Genomic DNA, 26,893 nt, shown 5'->3' with positions numbered 1-26,893 from the left:
TGTACTAAAGCTCTTGACATCCATGCATCAACCATTGGGGTAACTACTCTAAACTTAAAAATGAATCCTTGGAAGAGGGTGAAGGGAAGGGGAGAAGTAGAGAGGGGATCAGAGAAAAATGTAGAGCTCAATAAAAATCAATAAAATATGAATTCTAGAAAAAATGTTGTAGAAATGTGTGTATCAAATATAATAACAAAGTTTAATGTTTTATATAATACCACAATTTGTATCATAGACTGCTTGATGTCTTAGGCAAAACATTTTTAGAATTCATTAAATCAAGAACTTGAATACATATATATCTAGAAGCAGACACACATTGACAATTTCTCCTTTTTTTTCTAGTTCTCTATATACAATCTTGATACACAGAATTTTGTTATTTTTAAGTGAATATTCCAAAGGGAAATATTTCCTTTCCATATACATAATCAAAAGCAATAAAAGTTCAGATTAGTCTATTTTGATTATGTTACTACATTATAGCTAGTTCATTTTAATTATCTAAATTTCAGGCTATTTCAATCATCTAATTGTTAACAATATGTACATAATAATGAATTGTTGAACAAGTGAACAAATGAAATGAAATGAAATGATTGAATGAATGCATATTCAAATGACAGGCAAAAAAGTAAACATCATGTAAAATTATATAGCTTGAGTAACATAAGAAATAACGTTTATTCAGTACAAGATGATAAAAATTTCAAATTATTTTATTTTTTACAACTAAAATAATCTGTTGCTAATGAAATTATTCATATTCATTATAAAGATATTATTAAAGGCACTGAGCAATTCTTCTACCTCATAGACAAAGAAAATTATATGTTAGTGTTAAATATAAAGGTACAAGGTAGAAACAGTAGGCAGGGAAAACACCTATAAATTTATTTGCTGAAGTTAATGCCCAGTGAATTTTTTTATCTAAGAAGATTTGTTTAGTTCATAGAAGTGCTTATCACTCCCTAAAAATGAAGATGGAGAAGCAGTTTAGGGAACACAGATATGTAAGTATATTGGTGTACAGGATGCTGAGGAAAGATATTGTAGAAGATGAAACAGGAGAAATGTGGGACGATTCTTAGTCCTTTGTTTTTGTTTCTTGCTGCTCAAGATTTAGTTCAGAGATTTACACTTGGTAGACTTGAGTCTATTAAAGGTTGATATTTCCATTTCTAATTTTGCTACCGCATTTCTAGGATGCATGTGCTCATAATACAGAACTCAGTAGTCCTCTTCTTTCTTTCCTCTGGATTTTTCTTTACAGTTTCATGTTTATAAAGGCAATGTAATAGTACAGTTTTTATTTTCTTAAAGATACTATAATCAGGGACTGAAGAGATGGCTTAAGATCACCGATTACTTTTGCAGAGGATCCATTTTAATTCCTGGCGCCCACAGGGCAGCTCAAAACTGTCTGTAATGCCAGTTCCAGGAGACTCAACACCCTCATACAGACATATATGCAAGAAAAACACTAATGCTCATATAATAAAGCAAAACTACAAAATGCACACAATATAGTTATGTTGTGAAGGTGTCTCACAGTCTACTAAGAGAACAGAGAGAAGTTATCAGATTGACAATCCTTACACTCCCCATTAGTAGTAGTGTATGAAAAATCATTCAAACTTGGTCTTCTAGGGGAACCCCAATTGGTTGCTTTGTTGAATTGTGTGGTATAAACTACACCATAAGGCCAATTTTAAGCTAATAGTAATATGTCACTGAAAGAAGAATTGAAGACATGTGTGTTGCAATCCTACTATGCAGATACAATATAAAAGTTAATAAGAGCACTGATATTATCAAAATGTGAAGATAGTATATAAATTTAACACATAAATTTGTCCAAAATCATTTCAATATAAGTTTATGCAATTATTTTAATATCGTTGCTTAAAGATGGACTATGTTACAGAGGCTTCTAATAATTTAAGTCAATTCTTAGGAACTAGGATATGATTTTAATATAGTATTGCCCTTGTCACAAGGAGATCAATGATTGCAATTTTGTCTTTGCATATTATACTAAAATGGATTTTAATGCATTAAAAACAAACAAAATCCATCGAGTTAATGAGTTATAGAAGGATATCCCAAACATCTACATCTATATCATTTGTGCTTCTGTTTGAGACAGAAATTTCTTGGATGGTGGAGCTGCAGAGTCATAGGTGTGTATGTATGTACTCTTTTAAAGGATGTGTAGATTTCTTGCGACTTGACAGCTTCAGTTCTGGACATACCAGTTGTCACTTTTCCAACTTGGACCTGTCTTATCCCTCTGCCAATTCAGCAGCTATAAACTGAAATACCAAGACCGATCAGATGATAGATAGCTGTGTTACCTGCAGCTGAAAATCATGCCCTCCAACCCATTTTTCAGAAAACAAAACAACCTTTAGTACATCGAAGTTAAGTATAATGAAAAAACACCCTGACTTTCCTAAAAAAAAAAAAAAAAGACAGCGAACACACAACTGCTTCCTTTATCATAGGAAATGAAGTCATTAATTTTATAGAAGCTTCTCAGTCCCAGGCACTGTCATTCATCCCTTTCACACAAGTGGCTGCTGTCAGGGAAGGGGAGCCATCAAATAATCTAGTAAGTCTCTTACTAAACTGGTGGAGCAAAATCAATGGTGACTTTTATTTGCAGATGTGTTAAAAACTAAATGAATATGCAAATCAATGAACACATGAAATAATTTACCCAAGAGTATATCTGCTATGAGATAATGGTCTTGTGCACTGTAAAGATTTTTTACTCATATTGGTTTAATATAATGCTGATTGGCTGGTAGCCACCCAGGAAGTATAGGGGGGACGACCAGCCTAGGAGAATTCTGGGAAGAGGAAATGTAGAGATGTAGTTGTAATCCAGATGTAGAAGAAGCAAGATAAGAACAACTTACGGAGAAAAGGTACCAAGTCATATGGCTAAACATAGAAAAGAATTATGGGTTAATTTAAGTTATAAGAGTTAGTTAACAATAAACCTGAGCAAATGGGCTAAACAGTTCATAATATCAGCCTCTGTGTGTTTCTTTGGGACTGAATGGCTGTGGTACCAGGCAGGACAGAAACTTCCATCTGCAAACGTTAGAAGTGATTTTTTAATTATTAATTTCCTATTCTCTGTTAAAACTTTCAGATAAAAATAAAATTTGGAAACTTTTAAATAAAAATAGAATTTTTGATTCTGTAAGTGGCATATTATTTGATTGACATATACATCAGGAAAGGTTTCTATTGTTATAATGGAACACATTCCCAAAAGCAACTTGAGAAGGAAAGGGTTTATCTCAGGTTACAGCTTCACATCACAGTAAATCATGAAGGAAAGTCAGGACAGGAACTCAAACAGCAGGGAACAGGAGGTAGGAGCTGATGCAATGACCATGGGGGAGGCCTGTTGACTGGCTGGTTCTTTATGACTTGCTCAGCCTGCTTTCTTATAGTACAGGGACACAAACCCGGGGTGGCACCACCTACATTGAGCTGGGCCCTTTCTCATCAATCGTCAATCAAGAAAATGCACCACAGGCTTGCCCACAGGCCAATATGGTAGGAGAATTTTGCAATAGAGGTTCTCTCTTTCAAAATTACTCTAGATTGTGTCAAGTTGACATAAAAGTAGATAATACAACAAAATCATGTAGATTCGCATCTAAATGAAACTTAATATGGTATTTTTTGAAGTACAGAAAGAACAAACTCAATTCATATTTTAAGAAAGTCATGAGGCATTTTTTTACACAGTAACCCCCACTGCGTGTGACTCTTCAGCTTATCAATGTGGACGTAAAATGGAACACTCTCAGTATAATGGCTACCACCTTAGCAAAAATGCAAAGTGGCCTATTAAGTTGATTTAACTGAGACACGCTTATTTAGGTGGAACCTGAGTTTTTGAAAAAAGACAATGAAGTTCATTGCTATTTAATCCAGGAAAAATATTTAAGTATTTGTAGCATATAAAATTAACTCTTCCTCATTGCATTAATATTAGATATTTAATGTAATAATCGATCCTCTGAAATACTAAATTATTAAGTGTTCTTTAAATACAATTGTAATGTAGAATCACCTGGGTGGGGAATCTGAATGAGGAACTGCCCAGATTGCATCAGACGATGACCACGTCATACCTCTAAAAAATTTTCAATGTATCTGAAAAATTCAACTGGAATCAGAGGAGGATTTTAGAAAAAGTAATTGGGAAGACAGTGATAATAGCAGATTCTGTCACTTTCATATGAATAGTTTTCCAGGGGAAAAAGTGACAATTTAGACAACATGGAAAAACTAATGAAGGCCATCAGGTGCTGGGCAGAAAGGCACAGATAAACCTGTCATTATCTCCAGAGCAGATGATGTTGCGATTACAGGCAGATTATTTGAAGCAGGGACCTGTGGAGATATTTTGTTTGTGCTATAACAAATAAAGCTTGCCTGAGGATCAGAGGGCAAAGCTAAGTCAACAGTCAGCCATATAGGCCAGACAGTGGTGGCACACATCTTTAATCCTAGCACTCAGGAGGCAGAGGCAGAGGCAGAATCAGAGGCAGATGGATCTTTGTGAGTTCAAGGCCACCCTGGACTACTTGAGACCGATCCAGTTTCAAAGAGTAACAGAACCAGGTAGTGGTGGTTTACACCTTTAATCCCAGTACTTGAGAGTTGCATGGCTTTAAGCCCCACAATAGGGAGGTAGAGATAAGAAGGAATATGAATAGGTGATGGGGAATCTTTGCCAACCAATTATCTTTAACAGGTGGGACCAAATTAGGGTGTGGTTTTCTGGGATGAGGTGGAAAATGGCACTAGGCCCAGATGCTCTCTCTCTGGTTCCCTTGCAGCACAGCTGAGCTTGGATTTCTCGTTCCTGTTTCATGAGTTTCCCCTTACAATAAATAAAAATGAAATTGTTTTATCTTTTAGCTAGCCTGGTTATTTCCCAAATCAAGCTAACTTTAAATGCTGGGCAGAGAAAGGAATGTAAGTGGAAGGAGATAGTACCCTACAGTACTCAGTCTGTGTGCTTGCAGAGACAAGATACCCTATTTGGTTTGAGGATTTCGTAGAGGTAAGAACTCGTGGCTGGCTGCTCTGCTTCTCTCATCTTTCAGCATTCACCCCCAATATCTTACTCCAGTCTTTATTATTAAGACCAAGTAGAATTCATACACTATGGTGATCTTTATGTTTTGTTTTGTTTGAGTTTGGATTTTGAAACTCTATAGTGCTGAATGACCTGAAGCTCATTATGAATGCTAGACTGAAACTTCTGACATTGTGATTTAGTTTGACCTCAAAGACTTGACAGTTACATTTACACCAGCCTCCAAATTCCATACTATGCTTTTTAAATGAGATTAAAGTCAGAGAACTTGTGGAAAAGGGATCAAACTCTACTTTGATTACAGAGTAATCACCTTAGGGTAAGCACCTTAAGGTGCTCTCACACTTAGACAGGTACGCTATTATTTGAAAATGTTTCCTCTAAAGTCATCCGGTATGTGCAAACTTGCCTTCGCTTTGTTTATTGTGTAAATTAATAAGAGTTAATTATAAAATATGTGCCTCACATTCTGATTTGGATTTACTCTGTGTTTATCATCTATTTCTGCATGGTTCCAGAACAATGCTGCTAGATAATTAGAGGCTTTATTTGATTGCCAGCCAACCTTGGGGGCTGAGATAAGGGCTCATTTTTGTAATTCCAATTTTTGCCTGAAAACTTTCAATAATAAATGCATTATATAACTTTAGATTGAGAAAAAAATAATTACATTTGGAAATGCCCCAAAATTTCAAGCTAGTTTATTGAAGTTTATTGAGGTATCAGCTTTGGTCTCTTAACAAATTTCAGTTCTTCCAAGTTGTTTGTTTTTAGAGAAAAATAAATTTTTTAAGATACAGAATCTTTAAAATAGGTTCACATAGTGGTAAGGTAGCTGCATTCATTACCTTTTTGCTATTTATGACAAAATATCAGACATAAATAAAGAAATTATAGGCTTTGCATTCCTGTTTCGGAGGGTTTAGTATGTCAATACTTTAGCCGAATACCATAGTGAACAGAAAGAACAGAGTGGAGGAGAGCTGAATTGGAGAGCAATGTAGTGTCCATCAACAGATAATACACTCACAAGGTTCTACCCCAAGTACCTGCTTCATCCAGTTCAGTTCTACCTCCTTTTTCTAGAATGGTCAGAAACTGTGCCACCCACTGTGGAAGAGATATTCAAATCAAAAACCAGTGAGGGATGTTACAGAATTCAGTCCAAGCATCAAGAAGTTTTATTTTCCTTTCTTAGCACACTCTATTTCTTACACCTATTGGGTCCCAAATATCTTCAGGATGGGTAAGGCTGTCTCAGGCACTGAACTAATGCTCAACTTCTGCCAGGGTCTTAAATCCACAGAGATCTTACACCACTTGAAGGCAAGATTAATTTTATTTAGTTTTTTTTTCTTTATACCTCTTAGCACGAAACCCAGTACCCAGATATAGTGTAGTAAAGTATCAACAACCAAAGCATCTCACAGTGTCATTTCCTTGTGTGGTTCTGGGTATATAACAGCTTTTATAAGCTTCAGGGTACTTTGGAAACTAGGGGTAATTAAATAATTCATTGTCCTTACCATTTTCTCATTATGTATCACCTCCGAGTACCCTTGTTCCTACATCTGCTTTCTTAGACCATTTAAAGGCCATGATTATGATGGTTTCATTTTGGTTGTTGACTTGACAACTGCAATGTAGAATCACCTGGGTGGGGAATCTGAATGAGGAACTGCCCAGATTGCATCAGATGATGACCACGTCTGTGAAATATATTCTCAGTTGGGTTAGGTGTTGTAGGGAGACCCACCCTGAATGTCAGAAGCACTACTTCACCAGCTGCGCTTTGTATTAAATAAAGCACAAAGATCAAGCAAGCACTAGAAGGCATGCTCACCCACTGTTCAACATTCTTAACAATGAACGTAATGTGAAAACTGCTGTCATGGCCTGTTGCTGTACTTCCCCTCTATGAGAGAATGTAACGTGAAATTGTGACCCACATAAGCCTTTCCTGCCCTGCTTTGTTGCATGGGAATATTTTGCTAGAGAGATAGATAAAGAAACTAAGAAGGCGAGCCTAGTTGTTTTTCAAACATTTTAACACTCTTGACCTTTTTCTTGGCAAAATACCCAATAAAATAAACACCCATTCTTTGTCTATATCATACCCGCAACTAAGTAGTCAATTGTAGAAAACAGAATAAATATAATTGTAGTGTTAAGTTTTGCTTTAAATATGGCCATAATCTTGACCACTCAGATAATACTGCCCAACAGTTACAGCAGCTAGAAAAGGAAAAATCAGGATTGATCAGTAACTTTGGATAACCACTTACCCTCTTTTCCAATCTTCAAATACTCACTGCTTTCTTGTGCAAGGCATTATAATATGATGGTAACCTATCCTTGGACCAATCATCCTCCCAGATTTAAAGAACTAGTGTCTACACTCCTCTCTGCCCTTGTTCAACTTAGCAATACTGAACTGACTGTGTCCTTCTTGATTTACTAGGCCTTATGCCACCCTGTCTACCAGTAAGATTGCATAATGGTATTCTTCCATCCTATTGTGTGCATGGTAAATTTCCCCCTCTACTGCATCATTTCTAGAAATTGTAGTATCTCATAAGTTTGTAATCAAAACCAGCAACATGATCAAAACAATAACAATTTCTTTTCAACATTTTATTCCTTTTTAGTTATTACCCAACATTTCTTCTCCACTTATAAGAAAAACAACCCTAAATAAACCTTCACTCTGTTGAATCTTTAAACACTATGTCCATTTTTATAGCCTTCCCATGGCAGTACTTTTATTGTCATTATTTATCTATGTCCATTATCAGCTCAATGCAGGGTTAACAGTTCCCACATTCTGTAAAACTTCTCTACTGTTAGCTAATGTAAGCCACCTTGCCTTTTTAACTCATATTTTCTCATCCTATATGACCAATCTCCATGTGTTATTTGTGTCGAATTTTGTCTTCAAAGCATTTTAACTGGGAGCTAGTTTTATTAGCAAGGCTTTACCCTGAGTGTGCACAAAGTTAGTCCCCAGTCTTCCTATGTCTTAGCTCTGGCATCACCTCTTCCTACATCCTCCTAGCCATTGCCTAACAAGTTGGTGTCCCTAAGCTTTTCAAAGAACGTTTCACTCTCTTGTGTTAATTGTTGAATTGTGCATGATCTTATTTCCACGTCTCCAATATAAATAAACCCTAGGAAGTCATGGTGTTTGATTGCCTTTCTGAAAAGCTATGCCAACAAAATTCAAGGTTAGAGTTGATATTCCAATAATTCATTTCATAAACAGTACTTCCAGGATTAAAAGGCATAAAGAAAATGATAGTTGAATTTCAGAGCACATTGCCAGGTACAGACGCCTGCAGTGCTTTAGTGACTTGCACTGTTAGGTGCTCATTAAACATGAGTCAATAAAGTTGATTCCAATTAGTCTTATTAGTGTGTTAAATCTCACAGATACTTTTTTTGCATTTTTAAAGTTTAAACATATTTAATACTATACCAGTAGATATTTTATGTAAGTGAACATTTTGTAATCTCCAAAATCAAATCACAGAGTACCTTCACATACTGGCGGGACTGAATCTATTCATGTTCTCTGACTAATCAACCATTCCAACTATAAGGGCAACTTCCATGAGCTAAATTAAAATCAGAAACCTTATCACTAGACCTAGGTTCATTTAATTTAAGCTTATTATTAAGACTCCCTCTTTTAAAAAATGTATGACTTGAAAGAAATCTCATTAAACCTCACGGAAAGGCTAACGCAAGCTCTGAGTGCAGAGCCAACCAGAAATGGGATCATTAGAAATGTGTGGGATGAAGTTTAAATTACAGGTGATCAGAGAACGAAACAAAAACTCTAATGGGAATGATTCTGTAATATATTTTAATATCTTTGTCAAAACCCCTTGTGTACATATACTAAGTCATACATTACTGTAAGAGCAATGCACATACCCAAATCAGGAAAGGGCAAAACTATATTAATAGTAAATCCCCCAATATATATTTTAACATATGAAACATAAATAATGAGAATATTCTATAAAATCTTTTCCAAGTCCTGCTTGGATGAATCAAAAGTTCACACTGACACTGAAATTTAATCATGTCTGAAAGTCATTAAACCTTATCATAGACATCATAAGGAAATCCATAGGAACTGTATAAAAACTCCTTGATTCTGATTTCCTCAGTAGCAATTGATACCTCTAGTTGTTCATCTAGACGGGGACACCATTGTAATTTCTCCTGTACATTGTAACATTAACAGTTATCATACTGCTCTTGTTTTGGCAATTATATTGTTGAAATTTTGTTAGTATATTTCTTCTGCAAAGCCTAGGAGATACTATCCAGCAAAAATGTATCCTGACCCCTCAGACTCTTAAAATTTTTCAGCTCAATACCTTGTAATTTCTTCCTAGCCTTAATTATAAGGGTTGCCTTGCCCATGAACCTATGGATGAACAAGCTCTTGCATAGGATTTTCCATCTCCAGTGGTTAGCCCTGGATACATAAATACCCATATAGTCACATTCAAGAGTGAAAATTTATTTTTGTGATAAATTTATTAATTTAATTATTAGATTAAAGAAAAGATTATTAGTTTGTGAGGGTGCATGGGAAGAGCTTGAGAGTAGAAGAGTAAGTCCGGGGAGTATAAATCATACAGATACACTGTTCATCAATGCATGTCTTCACAAAACATTTAGCACTTATCCATGTCTAGTAGACGTGCAAACTATTCCAGCCATTATACAAATCAATGTGGTGGTCCCTCGGGAAGCTGGGAATAGATTTACCTCAAGACCCAGCTGTACAAGTCTGCAGCACATATCCAAAGGACTCTATAGCCTACTACAGAGTCATGTGCTCAATCCCATTTCTGGCTACTCTATTCATCATTGCCAGAAATTGGAAACAGCCAAGCTATTCATCAATAGGTGAATGGATAAAGAAAATGTGGTACACTTACACAATGGACTATTATTCAGACGTTAAAAATCATAAAATTCTCAGAAAATGGATGAAACTAGGGAAAAAACAAAAACAAAACAAAATCAAACCAAACAAAACATCCTATGAGAAGGTAACATAGAAGCAAAATGGCTAATATGGTACAAATTCTTTTATATGTGGGTTTTAACGTTTAAGCCTTTGCTAGGTGTGCTAAAACCTGAATAAGTACAGGGGTTAGGTATGGAGTAAATGCCTAAGAGGGAGTGCAGGATAATCCATGAAAGGGGAAATAGAATGTATAATTAGAGAGAAATTGGGAGCCTGAAACAGGAGGATTAAGTAGAGAAGAGGAAAAAAAAGGCTTGGGAAAGGAAATTAAGGGAGGACAGATAATGCTGAGGGTCTTTTGAGGGAATCAAATGAAAAACTAGCACTGTAGTAGCTTCTAAAAGCAGACACATACGTGGAATAAATGTGAATGAAATCACCCACTAACAAGAGAGACAAAGCCATAGTGAAAACTTCAATGTCAGGAATGGGTTATATTATGATTGAGTTATTGACAGAAGAGATTGTATGGAATTCCCATCAACTAAGACCATGGCCAAAACCTTTGGGTTATCTCCTGAAACTAAGGGTAAGGCCCCATTCCTGAAGAAAACACCAGTATTTCTCACTGAACTTGGAGAAGTTGAGTTGGTCCTACCTAGAGCCCTCTCCCCTCCTTTGGCTAGTGTTTCATGACACTGGAATACCTTCTGCATGGTTACCAGAGGAGAAACATAAACACCAAGTCTGCTCCAAATCCTTGGATCTATAGTGGTGACTTGCCTGAATGAAACACTATGACACCAATGGCACAAATGTTGTGTGAGTAACCAGTCACTACTTGGTTGAACTTAAGGCTCATGCCATGAGATGACACCCATCCTTGACGTTAATCATAGGTCCAAGAACCTGAAACTATATATGTAATATACCTAGGATAAAACCAAATTCTATTGCTCTGCTAAAGAAACATAGTCACAAAATGATTACTAATGACATTTTGCTATACCTATAGGTCAGTCTCTCTCTCTCAGCCATCATCAGAGAAACATTCACCTGCAGGAAATGAGAACTAGTATAAATATTTACAATTGGACAATGTCTAGAAACTGAGAGACCTTGAAACACACACTCCTAAGTAGGATGTCTTCATCAAAGTCTTCTCCAAAGGGCTAAAGGAGCTATTCAGAAGCAGAGATACAAAGAGTGTAAGATCCATCTAATCTACATGGATAGTAGAAAAAGACAAGATCTCCTGAATAAACTGGGAGCATGGGGACCTTGGGAGAGGGTTCAATGGGAGAGGAGAGGAAGGGAGGGGAAGAGAGAAAAATGTGGAGCTCAATAAATATCAATTAAAAAAAGTGTAAGATCCAGAAGAGATAGACAAATACCAAGGAGACAGTGTATTCCAGACACAACAGTACTGACAGACCAATTAACTCACAAAGACTGTGGCACCATGCCCAGAGCCAGCACACACTCAAACCAGGATGGGTCTCAACTCTGAGACTGGAAAGTAAACATCAAACCCAATCTCATATACGAAGCTATCTCCAATTAATAGCAATTTACCAAAAAAATTAGTTTTCTCCACAGGACTCTCATTGGGTACATAAATCACACGTGTAGATGAAGCTCACACAGAAGTACATGACAGAAGCAAATGAGCTCAACCGGGTTTCTGCCGATTTTCGTTGTCACATACTGTGTTGTTGGGCACCTTTTGACCCCACTGTTATTTTGTTTTTATATTATGATCCCCAATTTTTTCTTGTTTCAGTTCTATTTTTGTGTGGATGTGTTTCTCTCTGCATTCATTTTGTAGTTCTTCAATGTTTTGTTTATTTATTTAATTCTAGTTTGTTTTATTTGCCTGTTTGTTTTCTAAAGAAAGAAAAGAGAAAGCACAGAGTAGAACGGTAGGTGAGGTGAGGTGGGAAGTATATGGGAAGAGATGGTGGGAGCAGAAACACTGATCAGAATATAGTGTATGAATTTTCAGTTAAAAATTAAATTTATAAAGATTACTTAACTAAATGTTATTTTAATTTTATCTGAATTAAAATATTATGGTCAAATATTAGATTTATTTCTGTATTAGTAAATATAGATAAGAGATATCAGACTCTTCTTGTTAGAAGAGTCTTAAATACTCTATTACCTACTAAATCAAAAGTTCTTATACAATAAAAAAATAGTTCTTTGCTTAGTGTATCTTTGTCTGGTTAAAGAGCTTGTATAACCAAATACCACTCACTAGCTGTTCCATTCATTCCTTTATACTGGCCAACATCTACTTGGCAGTGTGATGAGCAGAATATGCGCATACTAGGTAATAAAGTAATAGACTTTGCTGTCTTACCCTTGAATTAACCACTTCCAGTGAGATGTTCTGCGGTGGAGCTCCGGGCACTGAAAGGAATCACACAAGGTATGAAGTTACTGCCAAAGTCTTGAAAAAAAAAAAATCCCAGCCGGCTGAAGGAAAGAGAAAGCATATCTTTTTCAAATTTTATAATGAGAACTCAGTAAGATAATGCCAGCAGGTGGCCCTTCTCAATTTCTCAATTTTCCTAGAGAGAGGAGAAATAAACATTTGTTTATTTGTGTCTCATGGGGTGGGGCCCTTAGCTCTCCCTCTGTGGAGCACCAGCTGCGGTAGCAAACACTGACATCAAATTACAGCTCTGTGATAACCTCCCTGGCGGAACCTCGGGAGGCACAGCAGTGATTTTCTAGAGAGGTCTTTAAGGATTATCATACTGTGCTTTTCAGGATCCGCATGATCTTATGGTGGAATATATCATTGTAATAGACACCTAGGTGGCTTAATCCCTATAATGCAGTCATTATTGTCTCCTAGAGACTGAACAAAGGAAGTGACTCCTCATGTTTTAAGCTATTTATAATTAAAGTTGTATGAAATAGAAGCAAGCAGGTTCTCCAATAGGATTTGGCCCATAAATTCTATTAACAAAAGACTAGTTAATTTGTCATTGGATATTTTGTAGATATCTTATTATGTTTCCCTCTATTTAAAATTTCCTAAATCATCAAGTTAAAAAGAGTATATTCAGCTCCTTTTTGATAGCTGTCATGAAGATGTACTCTGTGTAAGTCTCCTGCCATGTGAGCAATTTGAAGACAGCCATTGAGTGCATAGCTGTTACGTGTCCAGGAATGGTTTTGTTGTCAGGGTTGAACTGCAAATAAATAAAGCTCCTACTGCCCCCCCCAGTTCAGAAACAGTAGTCAATAACTTCTTAGCATCATTCACTTATTAAATGACACATCCTCATTTTCCCTTGTGACACACTGGTGAGTGAGATAGGGATGGACTAATGTGCATTTTCACATTTCTGGGCCATTCTTCAGCCCTGCTTCCTCTTCGATTCATGGAAACTGGATGGTATTTGTAACATAGGACCAGCAACTGACTCTGAATTTCGTCTTAACTGTCTTCCCCACCAGGGAGGGCAGGCTGTCTCTCTGACTAATTTCTGTATTCTTCAACTGACAACCAATTAATATGGATTGAATCAGTGACTAGATGAGAAATAAAGACCTACTTAAGGCTTGGTTCCTGGATCTTTATTAGCATGATGGAAATTGCAATAATTTGTTTTGCTTTGATTTGAAATTTGTAGTGCTTGATAAAGATTGTAGCCAATGTATTCTGTGATACAAAGCAAAAGGCATGTGCTTATTACAAAGCAATCTTTAATAATATCCCATTATTTAAGGAACACCTCAGATGTTTTAGTTGATACTACAGCTTTACCTGAGCAAAAAATGAAATTTTCACATGGCCAAATGTTTTCCAAATGTTAATGTTATATCATCAATACAGAGGGTAATGTTAGGTTTATGTGCATATCCAGGAAGCAGAAGTTGAGATAGTACATTATTTTACAGAAATATTACAAATGTATAATAATAGCTATTTTAAAACCAGAATTTTAGAAACAATTTTTTCATTTCCATTGTTTGAATTGAAGTACTGGTTGACATTTTTATATATTAATTTAGTTGTACTTTATTTTTCAGAATATAACTAGCATATTTATGGTAGAAATGGTGTTTTTCACTTTTATCCTTGATGAAAATTAAAGAATAACATTGCTCTACCTCACATCATTTTAAAAACTTCAGAAATATTTTTTATTTTAAAAACAGACTTTGGAAATTATCTCAGTTATGGTTTGAATCTGTAGCAACTGCCAATGATGGGATTTTGGAAGAAGGACAGAATGTGTTAGACGTCTATATTTGGTCAGGAGGTTGTCTGTGAGAGATGTGATATCTTCCAATGCTGGTTTAAGCTTTTAATAGTATCTAATTTCCAATTTCTAGTATGCCAAAACAGATTGATGAGTTCAACAGGTATAACTATCACAATTTTAGAGGCATCAAAATGATTTTTACTTAATTATGAAAGCTCATATAACTAAACTCTCAAAGTTTTTGCCTTGATTTTGTTAACTTATTTTGTCAATTTTTTCTACAATAGAAAACTCTATTACTTTCCATTGACAGCATATTGGCTCTTTGCTGCAGGCAAGTGGAGAATTCTTTTTCAGTATTTCAGTTACCAGTCACTAATAGATAAACAGAGATACTGAGCAGAAGTCAACTAGATATCTACCCCCATGCTCTTCTTGATCTGTCATAGTTTCATAGAGGGTTAAGAATATGTTTATCTTCAAAGCTTTAAGATACCAGTACCAACACATTATTAAACTGATCAGAAATTGTCAAATTTTCCTCTCAATATGGTAGCGCCTACTGCTTTATACACATTAAGATAAGTGTAAATTAGATCCTATACTTCTTAAAGAGGCTCCATAACTGAGCATTTGAATTTATCCTTGAGATATGTTCATATATTCATTGATTAAAGTAAATCCCAATTGAATGTATCGCTGTGGACAACATACCAGTCTGAGACATTTATCACCAAATGAGAAATGTTATCATGCTAAATCCCACTGTTTAACTTACTAGATCACACTGCCTGACTCTGCTGTCATTTTTGATGTTGTTGTTGTTGGTTGGTTGGTTGGTTGGTTGGTATGTTGGTTAGGTGGCTGGGTTTTTTGTGTTTGATAATTTAAGGTTCTCCCTGTCTTTCTAAGATGACCCAAAACTTGCTATCTTCAAGTCTCCACTTCCTAAGTTTGGGAATTCCAAACACATAGCACATCTTGTTTGCTGATACTTTCTTTTAACTTAGTTTTGTAAATTATAATGAAGTAAGCATTATAAAAAGGATTGGGAAAGTGGATTATAACTTGCATCGGAAAGTACACATAAATACTAGTTTTAACAGTAAAGAGCATGGATGTATGCTTAGTTTGTCAATGAAATTTATTTCTTCTCTGGAAGGCCAACCTTGAGAGACATTTTAGTTTATTTAAAACAGTAATTAATGACAATTTAACGCAAGTATTTCAAAAAAAATCTTTTGAGAAAAAATGCATAACTATATAGTTCAAGTAGTTAAAGTAAATAATTTGAATGTGTTAGAGATGTGGGTCATTACTAACCAATGGCTCACTAGGTTGAGGAAAATTAATGAAAAAGTGTGTCTCTATCCAGGAAACATTAAAATAGAGCTAAGTTATAAATCACAGCGAATCTGGATAAAAGTATTAACAAGCAAATTAGCAGATCTTGAAAATAATTTGGATAAGGACTATAGAAAATAAATTTCTCACATCTAATTTTGTCAAAGGCATTTTTCTTTGGCCAGTATAAATTCTCATGGATAATTTCCTTCAACTATTATCCTCAATAAAGCAGAATGCATTTATATTTATTAAATCATTTGTTTCCCATATTAGAAATCCTATAATTTACTTTTTTATAAAATATTTGTAAAGTTTTGGGTGAAACTGTGTAATTAATGCAACACATTTCCCAAGCTGGTAGAAACACACATAGACCTAACATTATCCTACCTGTTTAATAGAATCAAAAAACAGAAACACATATTGGCATAAAGAGCAAATATTAAACACTAATATGTGTGCCATTCATTATGTTAGTGTGTGCATAGTTTAGCCTATTTAATTTTTACCTTATAATGCAAAATATTAAAGCAGCCTGGTACAGTGTGACTGAGCGACTGTAAACAAGAGAGAGTGAGAGAGAGAGAGAGAGAGAGAGAGCATTCCACAGAACTCAGTCCATCTAAATGTGGTACATAACCTCAACCTGAATAGCTTCAACAAAGAAGAGAAAACATTAGATGAAGTAGGCAGAAGATACTGGACAATGTCAGGGTGGAGGCCAATAGCACATGCTTTAGTGAAAATTAGAGGACAGGAGTTGATTATTAACGTGGTTATAGATGAAGGTGGTTATATATAGTCAGGGTGCATACACAGGAGTCCCTCAGGCTCCCTCATTTTTCTAATCAAGTGCATCTGATAAAGAATATTTAGTGTTCCTCCAACAATGATATTTACTCGGGACTATGATTATGGAGTTCCTTTTTAAGTGACAGACATTTTCCTAGGCACTGCAGCATTTCCAGGAGATAATTCGTGAACTAATGAGTAGCAGTCTATCTTTCTCACTTATGACATTTAAAATCAAAGTGGAGAGTAAGGCCACACTATTACAGTTCAGAGTGTGAATGGAATCTACATAAATTATGTAAAATATTCATTTTCATTTGTTTTTCTTTTATTTTTATAATTATAAGTTATGAAGTAATTTATTCAGCTAGTGCATATTCTGTTCTGTCTTGAATAACAGAATCAGACAGTTGGGCAGAAGAATTGCATTAAAATTAATACTGAAGTGGCCTAAGAGTAGAACACCCTTTTGAGGGAAATTGCAAATGAGCATCACTCTTTTCATTAACCTTAAAAACATCCATATCCTTATTCATGCTGTCAATATTCTGTGGAGAATCTACCTCGACACTTTCCCAGATTAAAAAATGTTAGATCAAAAATCAGAAATTGAAGGCATTTTTATTCACAATATCAATAATTTATAAAAGAAATATACTACAGGAAATCCAGGCTGACTAAAGCTGACTCTTGGTATGCTTTAGTATTCATGGGAACATTCTCTGCAATTCCACGCCTGCCTGAATCTCCATAGTCCTATTACAATCCATACACTACCCTGTAACATTTATTTAATTTACCAGGCGTTTGTTATCCTGTATTCCTTTGGTCTCCAGTTTCCTCTGGCACTCTTTGGTTAAACCCATTTTCATCATTAAGATTCCTTCCTCCATTTCATTTCATTTGAAAAATGTGCCTAAGCTTCTTTTTATAGACAAGATAAAACGAAGGTGTGCACATTCATGTTTGCTTCTAATATTTTAAGTGCATTTTTTTAGTAAAATCCTTTGATATACTTTCCAGTGAATTGCTATATTTCATAATACACTTTTAATCATTTGCACCATTTCAATGATAAATGAAAGCTACATACCTTCTATATCAGTTCACTCATATAACAAAGGCGTTTGTGTTGAACCATATATAGAAATGAAAATACAATCACAAGGAAAATTTGAGCTCTTACACAGTAACCACAGTTTGGGAATTATCCACTAATCCATCCTGATTCACTCTATATAATGAAATTGCAAATTTAAATTTGACTGCAGTACCACAAATAAGTTGCCTACATTTCTTAATTAGGATGAAACATTGCAAAGGATATTAGAAAAATAGAACTACACAACAAAAATCAATAATGTCATCAAAATTCTTTTCATTTCATAACAGATATGTGAGTAAAATTTTTCTGTTTATCACTTACCATCTGAAAGTGTAACCACTGTTACATCGTCGGTAGATACTCCTGGCCCATAACGGTTATAAGCTAAGAACCGGAGAGTATATTCTGTGAATTTTTTCAGGCCTTCCAGTTTATAAGAGAGTCCATCAACCTCTATATTCTGGAGACATAAAATACCGGAATCGTTATTAAGGCAGCACATTAAAGCAGAAATGGCAGCCATTCTGTGCAATCAGTGCCTTGGATGTTAGACACTTGCTCATGGAAGCAACTCTATCCCTTTAATGAAGTGCTGTAAAACCATCCTTCTGTCACACACTCCCCCACTAAAGTCTGAACTACTGTGAAGACTACGTGTTACAACATCACCATGTGATTTTTATAGTCATTAAGTTTCGATCTGTTTAACACCGCCCTGAACACTGAATAGTATGGGTTATTCCACTCCAATGGAAAGGACACAGATTCATTCCCGTGCCTCAAACTAAACAACTCACCAAGAAATCACAGATTGTCATTTGCTTGAAGAGATATACCCACAGATACCTAACTCTGACACTCTGGCACAGGTTTGGTGTCCCCACGTGCTGTGGTGGAGACTCTAACAACCCTTCCTACTTTCCTGCTGCAGTGGGGAGCTACTGAAGGTGAAGGTCATTACAGAAATCAGAGCCAGCACTCGCCAAAGGAGCTGTTGCTTAGTTTTACATGATGACTCCCAGACTGCCACTATCAACATTAGGCAATAGGCCTCTTGAATATTTTGAAGCAAGCTGCAGAGAGGCTTGTATAAAATTAAATGGGGAATACGGTTTAAAAGTCAGAGCTAAGAGTGACATGGGACCAGCCAAGGAAATAAAGCAGAATTGCTGATTACATAAGAGCAGTTCAGCCAGCCAACACTGTCCTAAAAGATAGCTAAGAAGTAGACCTGAAATATTTCTAGTTAAGTCTCTGGCAAATTTGTTTTCAATGTCAAGTCCTCATCAGACCTTTTACATGGAATCGTGTAAACCATTCTAAGCTTGGTAACCTCTATAAACAATAACCTGAGATTACTTTCTCTCATTCTTAACTTTTCCCTCTATATGTATTTATGTCTTTTCCACACATTGGTGATAATTTGGAGGAATCTCAATAGTTATGCATATGACTATACACACACAACATTAAATGTTATAATGTTTTACTCGTTCATTCACAAATTTATTTACGGGACTCTACTTAAAAAAATCTCATTTCTCTCATTTTAGATTTCTATTAAAATTATTATTTAAAATATAAGAACCAAGCAAAGTTGGGGAGAGTAAGCTTCTACGACTAAGTTCAGAAAACAGTTGCTCCCAGCATAAGGGTGGAGAGAAGACAGAACAGCATAAACCAAGCAAGAGTGAAAAGAAGAGCTTGGACCAGACCACTAAACACAAAGCAGGCTGTTCTTAAGTTGAATAATGAAAAGGAATATCTCTGGGCACAGGATATGGCAACCCATCCAGGACCAAGCTACTCCAGTCAAAGTCCAAATTAGCACTCTCATTATGAACTCCACCCTATTGTCTTTTACCTTTTTCATCATCACAGTGAGATGAAATAGTTTAAAAATTTCCAGCAAAAAGTCCTTGGAACCAACCAGTTATTCAACGATCATGCTAAGTAATGAACTCTTTCAGGCTCTGGCAAGGTCGCTGTGTCTTTGTCCCTAGAGACTTCCAGGGGATGGAAGGCATGCAGCTCCTTTCATTACTCACCTGTTCTTTCCCTGTGGTCACTTCAGTGCAGAACAATCTATAGCCTTGGACTGGACCATTTGCATAGGCAGGGGGTTCCCATGTAATAAGAATTGAGGTAGGTGAGGTAGATACAGCATGCAGGTTTTCTACAGGCCCTGGAACTTGCACTGCATATAAAAGAAATTAATTCAGATAAGACATGTTGCTTCCTCAAAACAAATAAATATGTACTTTGTGTAGCTTAAAGAAAAATTAAAGGAATCTCCACTGTTTCCAGAGTTCTATGGGATAATAATGTTAATATATAATAAGAAAATACAGTAATGAAACTTTTGTAATCAATTTTCTTTCAAGGGAAAGGTTTTATGTATTGAATTGTTCATTTTATATTATAATTAATGATAGAAAGAAGTAAGACTCTTAATCTAAACTTTTAACTAGGAATGTTTCTATTCTACTAGTAGGCCTTGCATGTGTATTGCTAGTATCTACAGGAGAGTAGAGAAAATACAATAGCATCTTTGATTATGATTTTTATTCAAATAAACAACACACCTGTGCACAATTCATTACATTGTCTTTAGGTCAGCAGTTTGTCATGTATTTGATTGTAGGCCCTTTAACTTTTTGTAAATGATTTTATTTTCAAATTACCTTTTTGATTTTCTCTTATTATTATTACATAATCAAAAACAAATCATTTACTTACTAATGAATTTTGATAGCACACAACCATTTTTCTTAATCAAAACATTTCTGTTCAATTGTGTTTGTAGAGTCAAAGATTTTTCAGATTTTTATGTAGTAAAGGTCAATATTTCTCTCTGGTTTTTCATTTAATATTTTGACAGGCAAGTAGATTCCTACATTTTATGATCCATGATTCACTATTGTCCTCAATTGATCTTGGGTTCAAATTTTTCCAGAGGGTTACTGTAAAGATTTTCTTTACGTTACATCATCTGTCCTTGTAACCTATCCGTTCATCTATTTGAAACTTTCTTTTTTTCTAGCATAAAATTGTCCTGGATTTTCTTGATTTGGTCCTCATTTTAAAATTAGACTGTGTTCTAAATCCTTCTGGTTCTTTTTAAACAAGTAACTCGGGTATTGAAAACGAAGATTTTAATGTGAAGTGTTTTCATTACTGCTTGGGTGTCAACACCTCTAGGATGTTTTGGTGAAGAGTGATAAAGAACTCTGCCTATAGGCATACATATATACAAATTTACTCATGATATTTATATGCATGTCTACACATGCATGCACAGCACATATTCTCATTGTGGTCTTTTTAGAGGTGTTTCAGTACAGTGAGCATTTTTCTATGACAGTGTTCTACTCTGTATACATAACTTAAGAGGCGCTGCTGTCAATCAGAGGATATCAACTGTGTCACAGTTTATAGTAATATAAATAGAATTGCGTTTTAAGAAAGTCATGTACACCGATGCCAAACTCTTTGTCATAGATCAGTATTTTTAAGAATAATAATAGAAACAGAAGTTATATATGATTTGTGAGTACTTCAGTATTTATATGAACAACGGAAATATTGAAAGAGTGCTCCTTTCTGAGTTACAATATGTTGTTCCTCAAATGAGAAAAAGAAAAGACGGGAGCCAAATACGGGAACTGGTGATTTGATTACGATGTGTGCAGAATAGTCAGTATTTAGGATTTTAAGACAGATTTTTAAGAGCAAGGTCTTCTTTCCCCAGGACAAATTAAATCTAGGATCCCTGGAGACTCACATGTGTGTACTAGAATGGAAGAGCAAATGATTAGTTTCTGCTCAGTTGTCTCACAAAATGGGTTGGAAATAAATAATCCAATTGCATTAAGGTTTCAGTCAGTTGATTTTTTTTTAAAAAAATGAACTTACATTTTATTAGGTGTTAGGTGACAACTTTGTAGAAAATCAAAGTATTAAAAGTGAGTGCTACACATATTCTGGGATTTTAAGTGTGGCTTGAAACGTTATGAATCACTACTCTTGTCCAGAGAATAGAACATGAGAATTGGGAAAAGCAAACTATGAAGTCTTTCAAGCAGGTCAGAGGTTGTGCAGAGAAATGAGAGGGGAGGTGCATATCCATATATCACTCATTGAAAGCACTCAGTGAAACCATTGAGTTTATAGGAAGCGAAAAGAATCATTGAGGCTTGGGAACCAAGAAGATGAGATATGCCAAACTCATAGCCATTTCACACAGATATCATAGAATTATACTGTAGGGTTATATACAGTTCATGATGGTGTGGTGAATTGAACCCTTGAGAATGAAATGAGTCTATTCTTCTACATGATCTTAAGTGCTGCTACTTGGTGTCATGTGGTTTCCCCTGAAAGTACTCAAAATACTGTCTAGATTCTCTAATAATAGAAATAGCTATCGTGTCAACAGTTTCTGCACAAAGCTTGCTACACAGGAATTGTCTTAGAAAATTGTGTCACAGGAAAGACCTCAGGTAAAATCACCAATCCTACCATTAGTCAATAACCTTTAAAGTGTATCATGTCACATAGTCACTATTGATTAGAAAATACAAGTGATTAGTTAACACAAATGATCGCTGATACCGTTAGAAACACGGCGAGAATAAGGTTGAAATATGTATCTATGAGTACATGTGAACCTGTGTGCTTTGTAATTTATAGTTCTGTGTCTTAAATACTGTTTATTATGGAATATCAGGTCACTACTACCCTCATTTGGACCTAGTTGCCATGGGTAGTGCCAGCCCTAATTATTTATTCATTTGTTGTATTTGTTTATGTTGCTAATGGTCATTGGACACTGTTTAGGAAAAACATAGGCATAGACTTTCAGAAGAATTCCAAGATATAATAGACACCAGAAGTGCTGGAGACCATTCAGAACACTTGTTTCAATGCTTGATCTGCTGCTAGACAATGGAGAGCATTTGCTTTCTCTGGTGATGTCTCAATACTAAGTTGTCTTTTGTCTTAAGATATAATTGATGGATTTATAACATGGGAAGAATATAACTGATAATCTCATTAATTAAAGTTCAAACATCCTAGCCATATATATTTGAGTATATTTGTATATCAAAGATTAAAACCAATTAAACATAGTTTTCGATACAATTCCAAAACTCTGATTGAGGTTAAAACACTACCTTTAAGATGTTTTTTCTAAATAGGTCCTTCCCTAGTGTCAAGACACTAAGATCCAGTTAATTTTTAATTGTCTATTAGTTGTAAAAGTGCTATAAATTCAGATTCAAAGATTTCATAGTAATTTTCCTTTTGAACTATAGCCCTATTTATATATGTGGATAATACATTGTTTCTTGTGAAGTATAGTTGTATATTTATATAAACATCAGAAAGTATGCATATAAAATTTTATTTATATTAAGGTACTTATTTAGAAAAGATGTTAAAATGGAATTATTGTGGTAGAATATGTGTGTTATGTGCATATGAGCTGCAAAGAAGAGAAAAACTAAAAGGAATACTCATAGATGTTCAAAAACAAGTATTAAATGTGAAATCAATACAGTTAACAGATTCAGCCTTCCATTTCATTACATTTTTAGTATGTCAGTCAAGAAACTTAATGGTTTTAACTGCTCATCATTTCCAAGATGTGTTTAATAGCCTCTACTGATCCCCTCGGACAATAATTTAGTGGCACACTGCATCTAATTTCTCTCCATCTCAATTCAAGTTACCTATTTCTCCAAATAATGAAGTGACTTCATGAAAGAGGAATAATCCATGCGAGTAACTCATCAATCAATGTCAGTCTAACCAACTACAATTTAAATTTTCAATATTGCATTTCAGTCGAAATTCTTTGTAACACCTGTGTCTAAGGACAAGTTAAATAGTTATTATGCAGTAAATGAAATCCTTTAGATGTCACTGTTTGCCTTGAGAACAGAAATCTGTGATTATATATGGATATGTGTTTTATAGGATAACAGAGCATGTTATAATAAGACCTTGCTGTATATTAACCTTGAAGTGACATATTAGTCAAATCTTTAATAAAAGCAATCACATGTAATATCATCAATTCGAGCATAGGATGTGAGGGAGAGGAAAGTACTGAGGGGAGAATGGAAGAGGGAAGGAAAGAGGTAGGAAAGAAAAAGAAGAGAAGAGAAATTGGGCCATGGTTTAATGAGCTACAAAAAATGGATATAGATGGCAGGATGACAGTCAGAGAGCACGCTACTGTTGTCTCTTATCTGACTGTGTTTAGCATCTTGAGCGACCCTGCTGCTGGATGCAGTGTATCAAAACGGGAAATGCATATTTGAAGATGTATGATCATAGTTTCTGTCATCTGGGTTCATGATTCTGTCAATAGCTAATATGTCAGGACACCTCAGGCTGATTTTCATTCTAAAAACATCTGTGATTTATTGCCTTAAAATCATCACTACTGATTGCTAATTATGTTAGGATGTGAAAATGATGATGGTTTCCCCTTAGAGACATTTACAACATTTACTTACTATTATTATTGCTATTATTATTATTATTATTATTATTATGAGTGTTTGCTATCGTGTATGTATGTATGTGCACCATATGAAGACCTGTTACCCTTAGCCATCAGAAGAAAGCATTTGATCTCCTGAGCCACGGAGTTACATACAGGATTTTCTGGGGTACCATGTAGGTGCTATGGCGTGTGTGCTCCACAAGGGCAATAGCTGCTCTCAACAGCTGAGCCATTTCTTCAGACCATATTACACTTTATTATTATTATTATTATTATTATTATTATTATTATTATTATTATTATTTTAGCCTGAGTGTTCTAGCATCTTGAAAGTTTCAATAATCTATCCCAAACAAGAATATGATCTAAGAGTTCCAAAGAAATGCTTTAGGAGGATAAAGACATGGCACAGATTAAGCACGCTGAACGAGCCGATATTTTTCAGCCATTACACTGATGGTTCACAGCAGGAACTCTGAAATGGAGACAAGTGATAGTGTCAGTGAATATGCAGTTGAGCATCTGAATACTTAAAGATTTTTCTTTTAAATGACTGAAAAATACAATGAGTTCTAATGTTCCTAAATTGTCAATTTAACAGCTATTACTTTTAAAGGACAAAAGCAATGCCTGATTCTGAAAAAAAAATAGAAAGGCATTATATGTGTTGTCATTCAAATAATGACCTATAAGTCATAAACCCTCAAGTGGGAACAAAAATTTGAAAATGATTCTCTTTATCTGCTTAATAATTCACATGTGATCTGGGCTGAGCTTTACAGATGATAGCAGGAAGGTAAGCAACCATCTGCAGCGATCTGAATGGATTTTGCCCACAAAGTTCATGTCCTGTAAGGAGAAATTTGTACTCCAATGGTTTCCCGAAGGAATGTTTTACATGCAAGTCATTTCTAAAACTACTCACAGTTATTGATAATAAAGTATATGCTTTGATTGCCTTTTGGTTCTTTAATCCTGTAGTTAACAGCTCCAGTGATATTTATATGAAATCTGTTTCTATTCGGTATGAGTAAAAGCAACATCAAAAAGCCTACTGGCGATGTAATTATCACTATAATGAATCTTGACTAAACTATACACATTTAGGAGATATGATGGTAATTTGGCAAGGAGGAAGCAAAAAAATGTTGGATACATTTCTAGAAAGATGCCACCGGAGTGTTAAAGGTTTTGCTTGAGATAAACAATTATTATCCCTTCATTTTGCTTTTAGTTTCAATTGGCAGCTTTTTGTTAATACAGAATGCACTCAACAGTGTCACTGTGTATGTAAGTATTCATAAACAGTACACAGATGCAGCTGGAGAAAATAAACATAATCTGTGTCATGTCTACCATATAACTTATGTATTACTTGAGGATATGCAAGTATACGTGGTTATCTGTTACATATATTATAGTTGAATATAAACAACCCTAATAAGTTACAGGAAAGTTGGAGTAGTCTAATAATTATATTGATAAAAAGGAGTGACCTCAGGATTAGATACTGCTTGGAAGATCCTAGAAAATGTTCACTAAGACTACAAACTGCTAATATAACCTCAAGAAACATATTAATTGTATTGAATTTCAATTTTTAAACAAGGCCAAGAAATGAAAATTGTGCTGGAGGCTCTTGAGTCTATGTTGGAGTTCTCAAACATGATTTTTTATTTAACAATTGTCTTTAGTTATTTTTTGATATGAATATTTTGTGCGCATGTCTGTGCACCATGGGCATACCCAGTGCCCAGTGAAATCAGAAGAAGGTATTGGATTCGCTGACACTGGAGTTAAGAAGATTTTCACTGTCTGATGGGTAAAGGGAATAGAACCCAAGTACTCTGAAAGAGCAGCGAGTGTTCTTAACCGCTGAGGCACCTCTCCAGTCTCCAAGATTTCAACTCATTTACACTGAGTATAGAGAAGTTAACTGTTTTTGTGATGTAGGAAAATGAAGACCAACAATAAATGTTGAGAACTTAAACTAAGTTTCACATAAAGTGTTTGTTCTAACAAATCTCATGTGACATTTATATGTCAGTGGCTTCTTGAGATTATACAAACTTGATGATGCTGACCTTAATGTATCACCCCAGATAAGATGGGTCTATTTATTTAGCTATAAAGGCCAGCTGACTTTGAAGTTTAATTGTACTTTATGTTTTTTTTCTGTGCTTTCTGAGCAATTTTTATGGTATTTTCAAGAAAGATATCAAAACATAGTAAACAAGCACAAAATACTTAGAGATTTAAAAGAAGCCCTTATTATAAATGTGAGGAAGGATGGTTAAGCATATAGCAGGTCTAGAATTCAAGCTAGCAATTAATGTGTAGTTGTCAGAGATGAGAAAATAGACTCTTTACCAAATTTTTCATTGCTGAAAAATGGTTAAACATTTAAGATTTTCTTTGGTGGAAAATAACACAGTGCTTAAGGAAGACAGAAGAATTTGATGAATCAGGAAATGTTAATATGAAAAGATTTGATGGATTATGTATGGCAGTGACCTTTCCTAGAACAAGCTGGTAAGGGGGACAGCTGCCACATCCTTAGACAAAGGTTTCAAATGGTGACAACTTCAAATAAAACTAGGACGAGCAATTCCATTGGGAACTAAGTGATGACAGAGGCTCATCACATGGTGAGGACACAAGTTACTTTTTCATAATGTATGAGACTGTCATTAAATTGCTGCTTTGTTTGGTTGCATGCCATAAGCAGCTAAAATTATGTTCCACTAATTTTAGAAAAACAATGAGTATCACTCATGAC

General features: G+C 35.1%; 1 protein-coding gene across 1 annotated transcript in view; it reads right to left on the bottom strand.

Annotated features, from left to right (window-relative positions):
* Positions 1-26,893, bottom strand: part of Dcc (DCC netrin 1 receptor) — a 1,076,497-nt gene that overhangs the window by 248,765 nt on the left and 800,839 nt on the right. The window contains 3 exon segments of the mRNA XM_085676444.2: positions 12,493-12,542; positions 17,919-18,057; positions 19,646-19,794. Of these exon segments, the coding sequence (XP_085532570.2) occupies positions 12,493-12,542; positions 17,919-18,057; positions 19,646-19,794 (338 nt within the window).

This window comes from Myodes glareolus, chromosome 13 (genome assembly GCF_982192425.1).
Source record: "Myodes glareolus chromosome 13, mMyoGla1.1, whole genome shotgun sequence".
Lineage (NCBI taxonomy): Eukaryota > Metazoa > Chordata > Mammalia > Rodentia > Cricetidae > Myodes > Myodes glareolus.
This window is presented reverse-complemented; position numbering and strand designations above follow the sequence as displayed.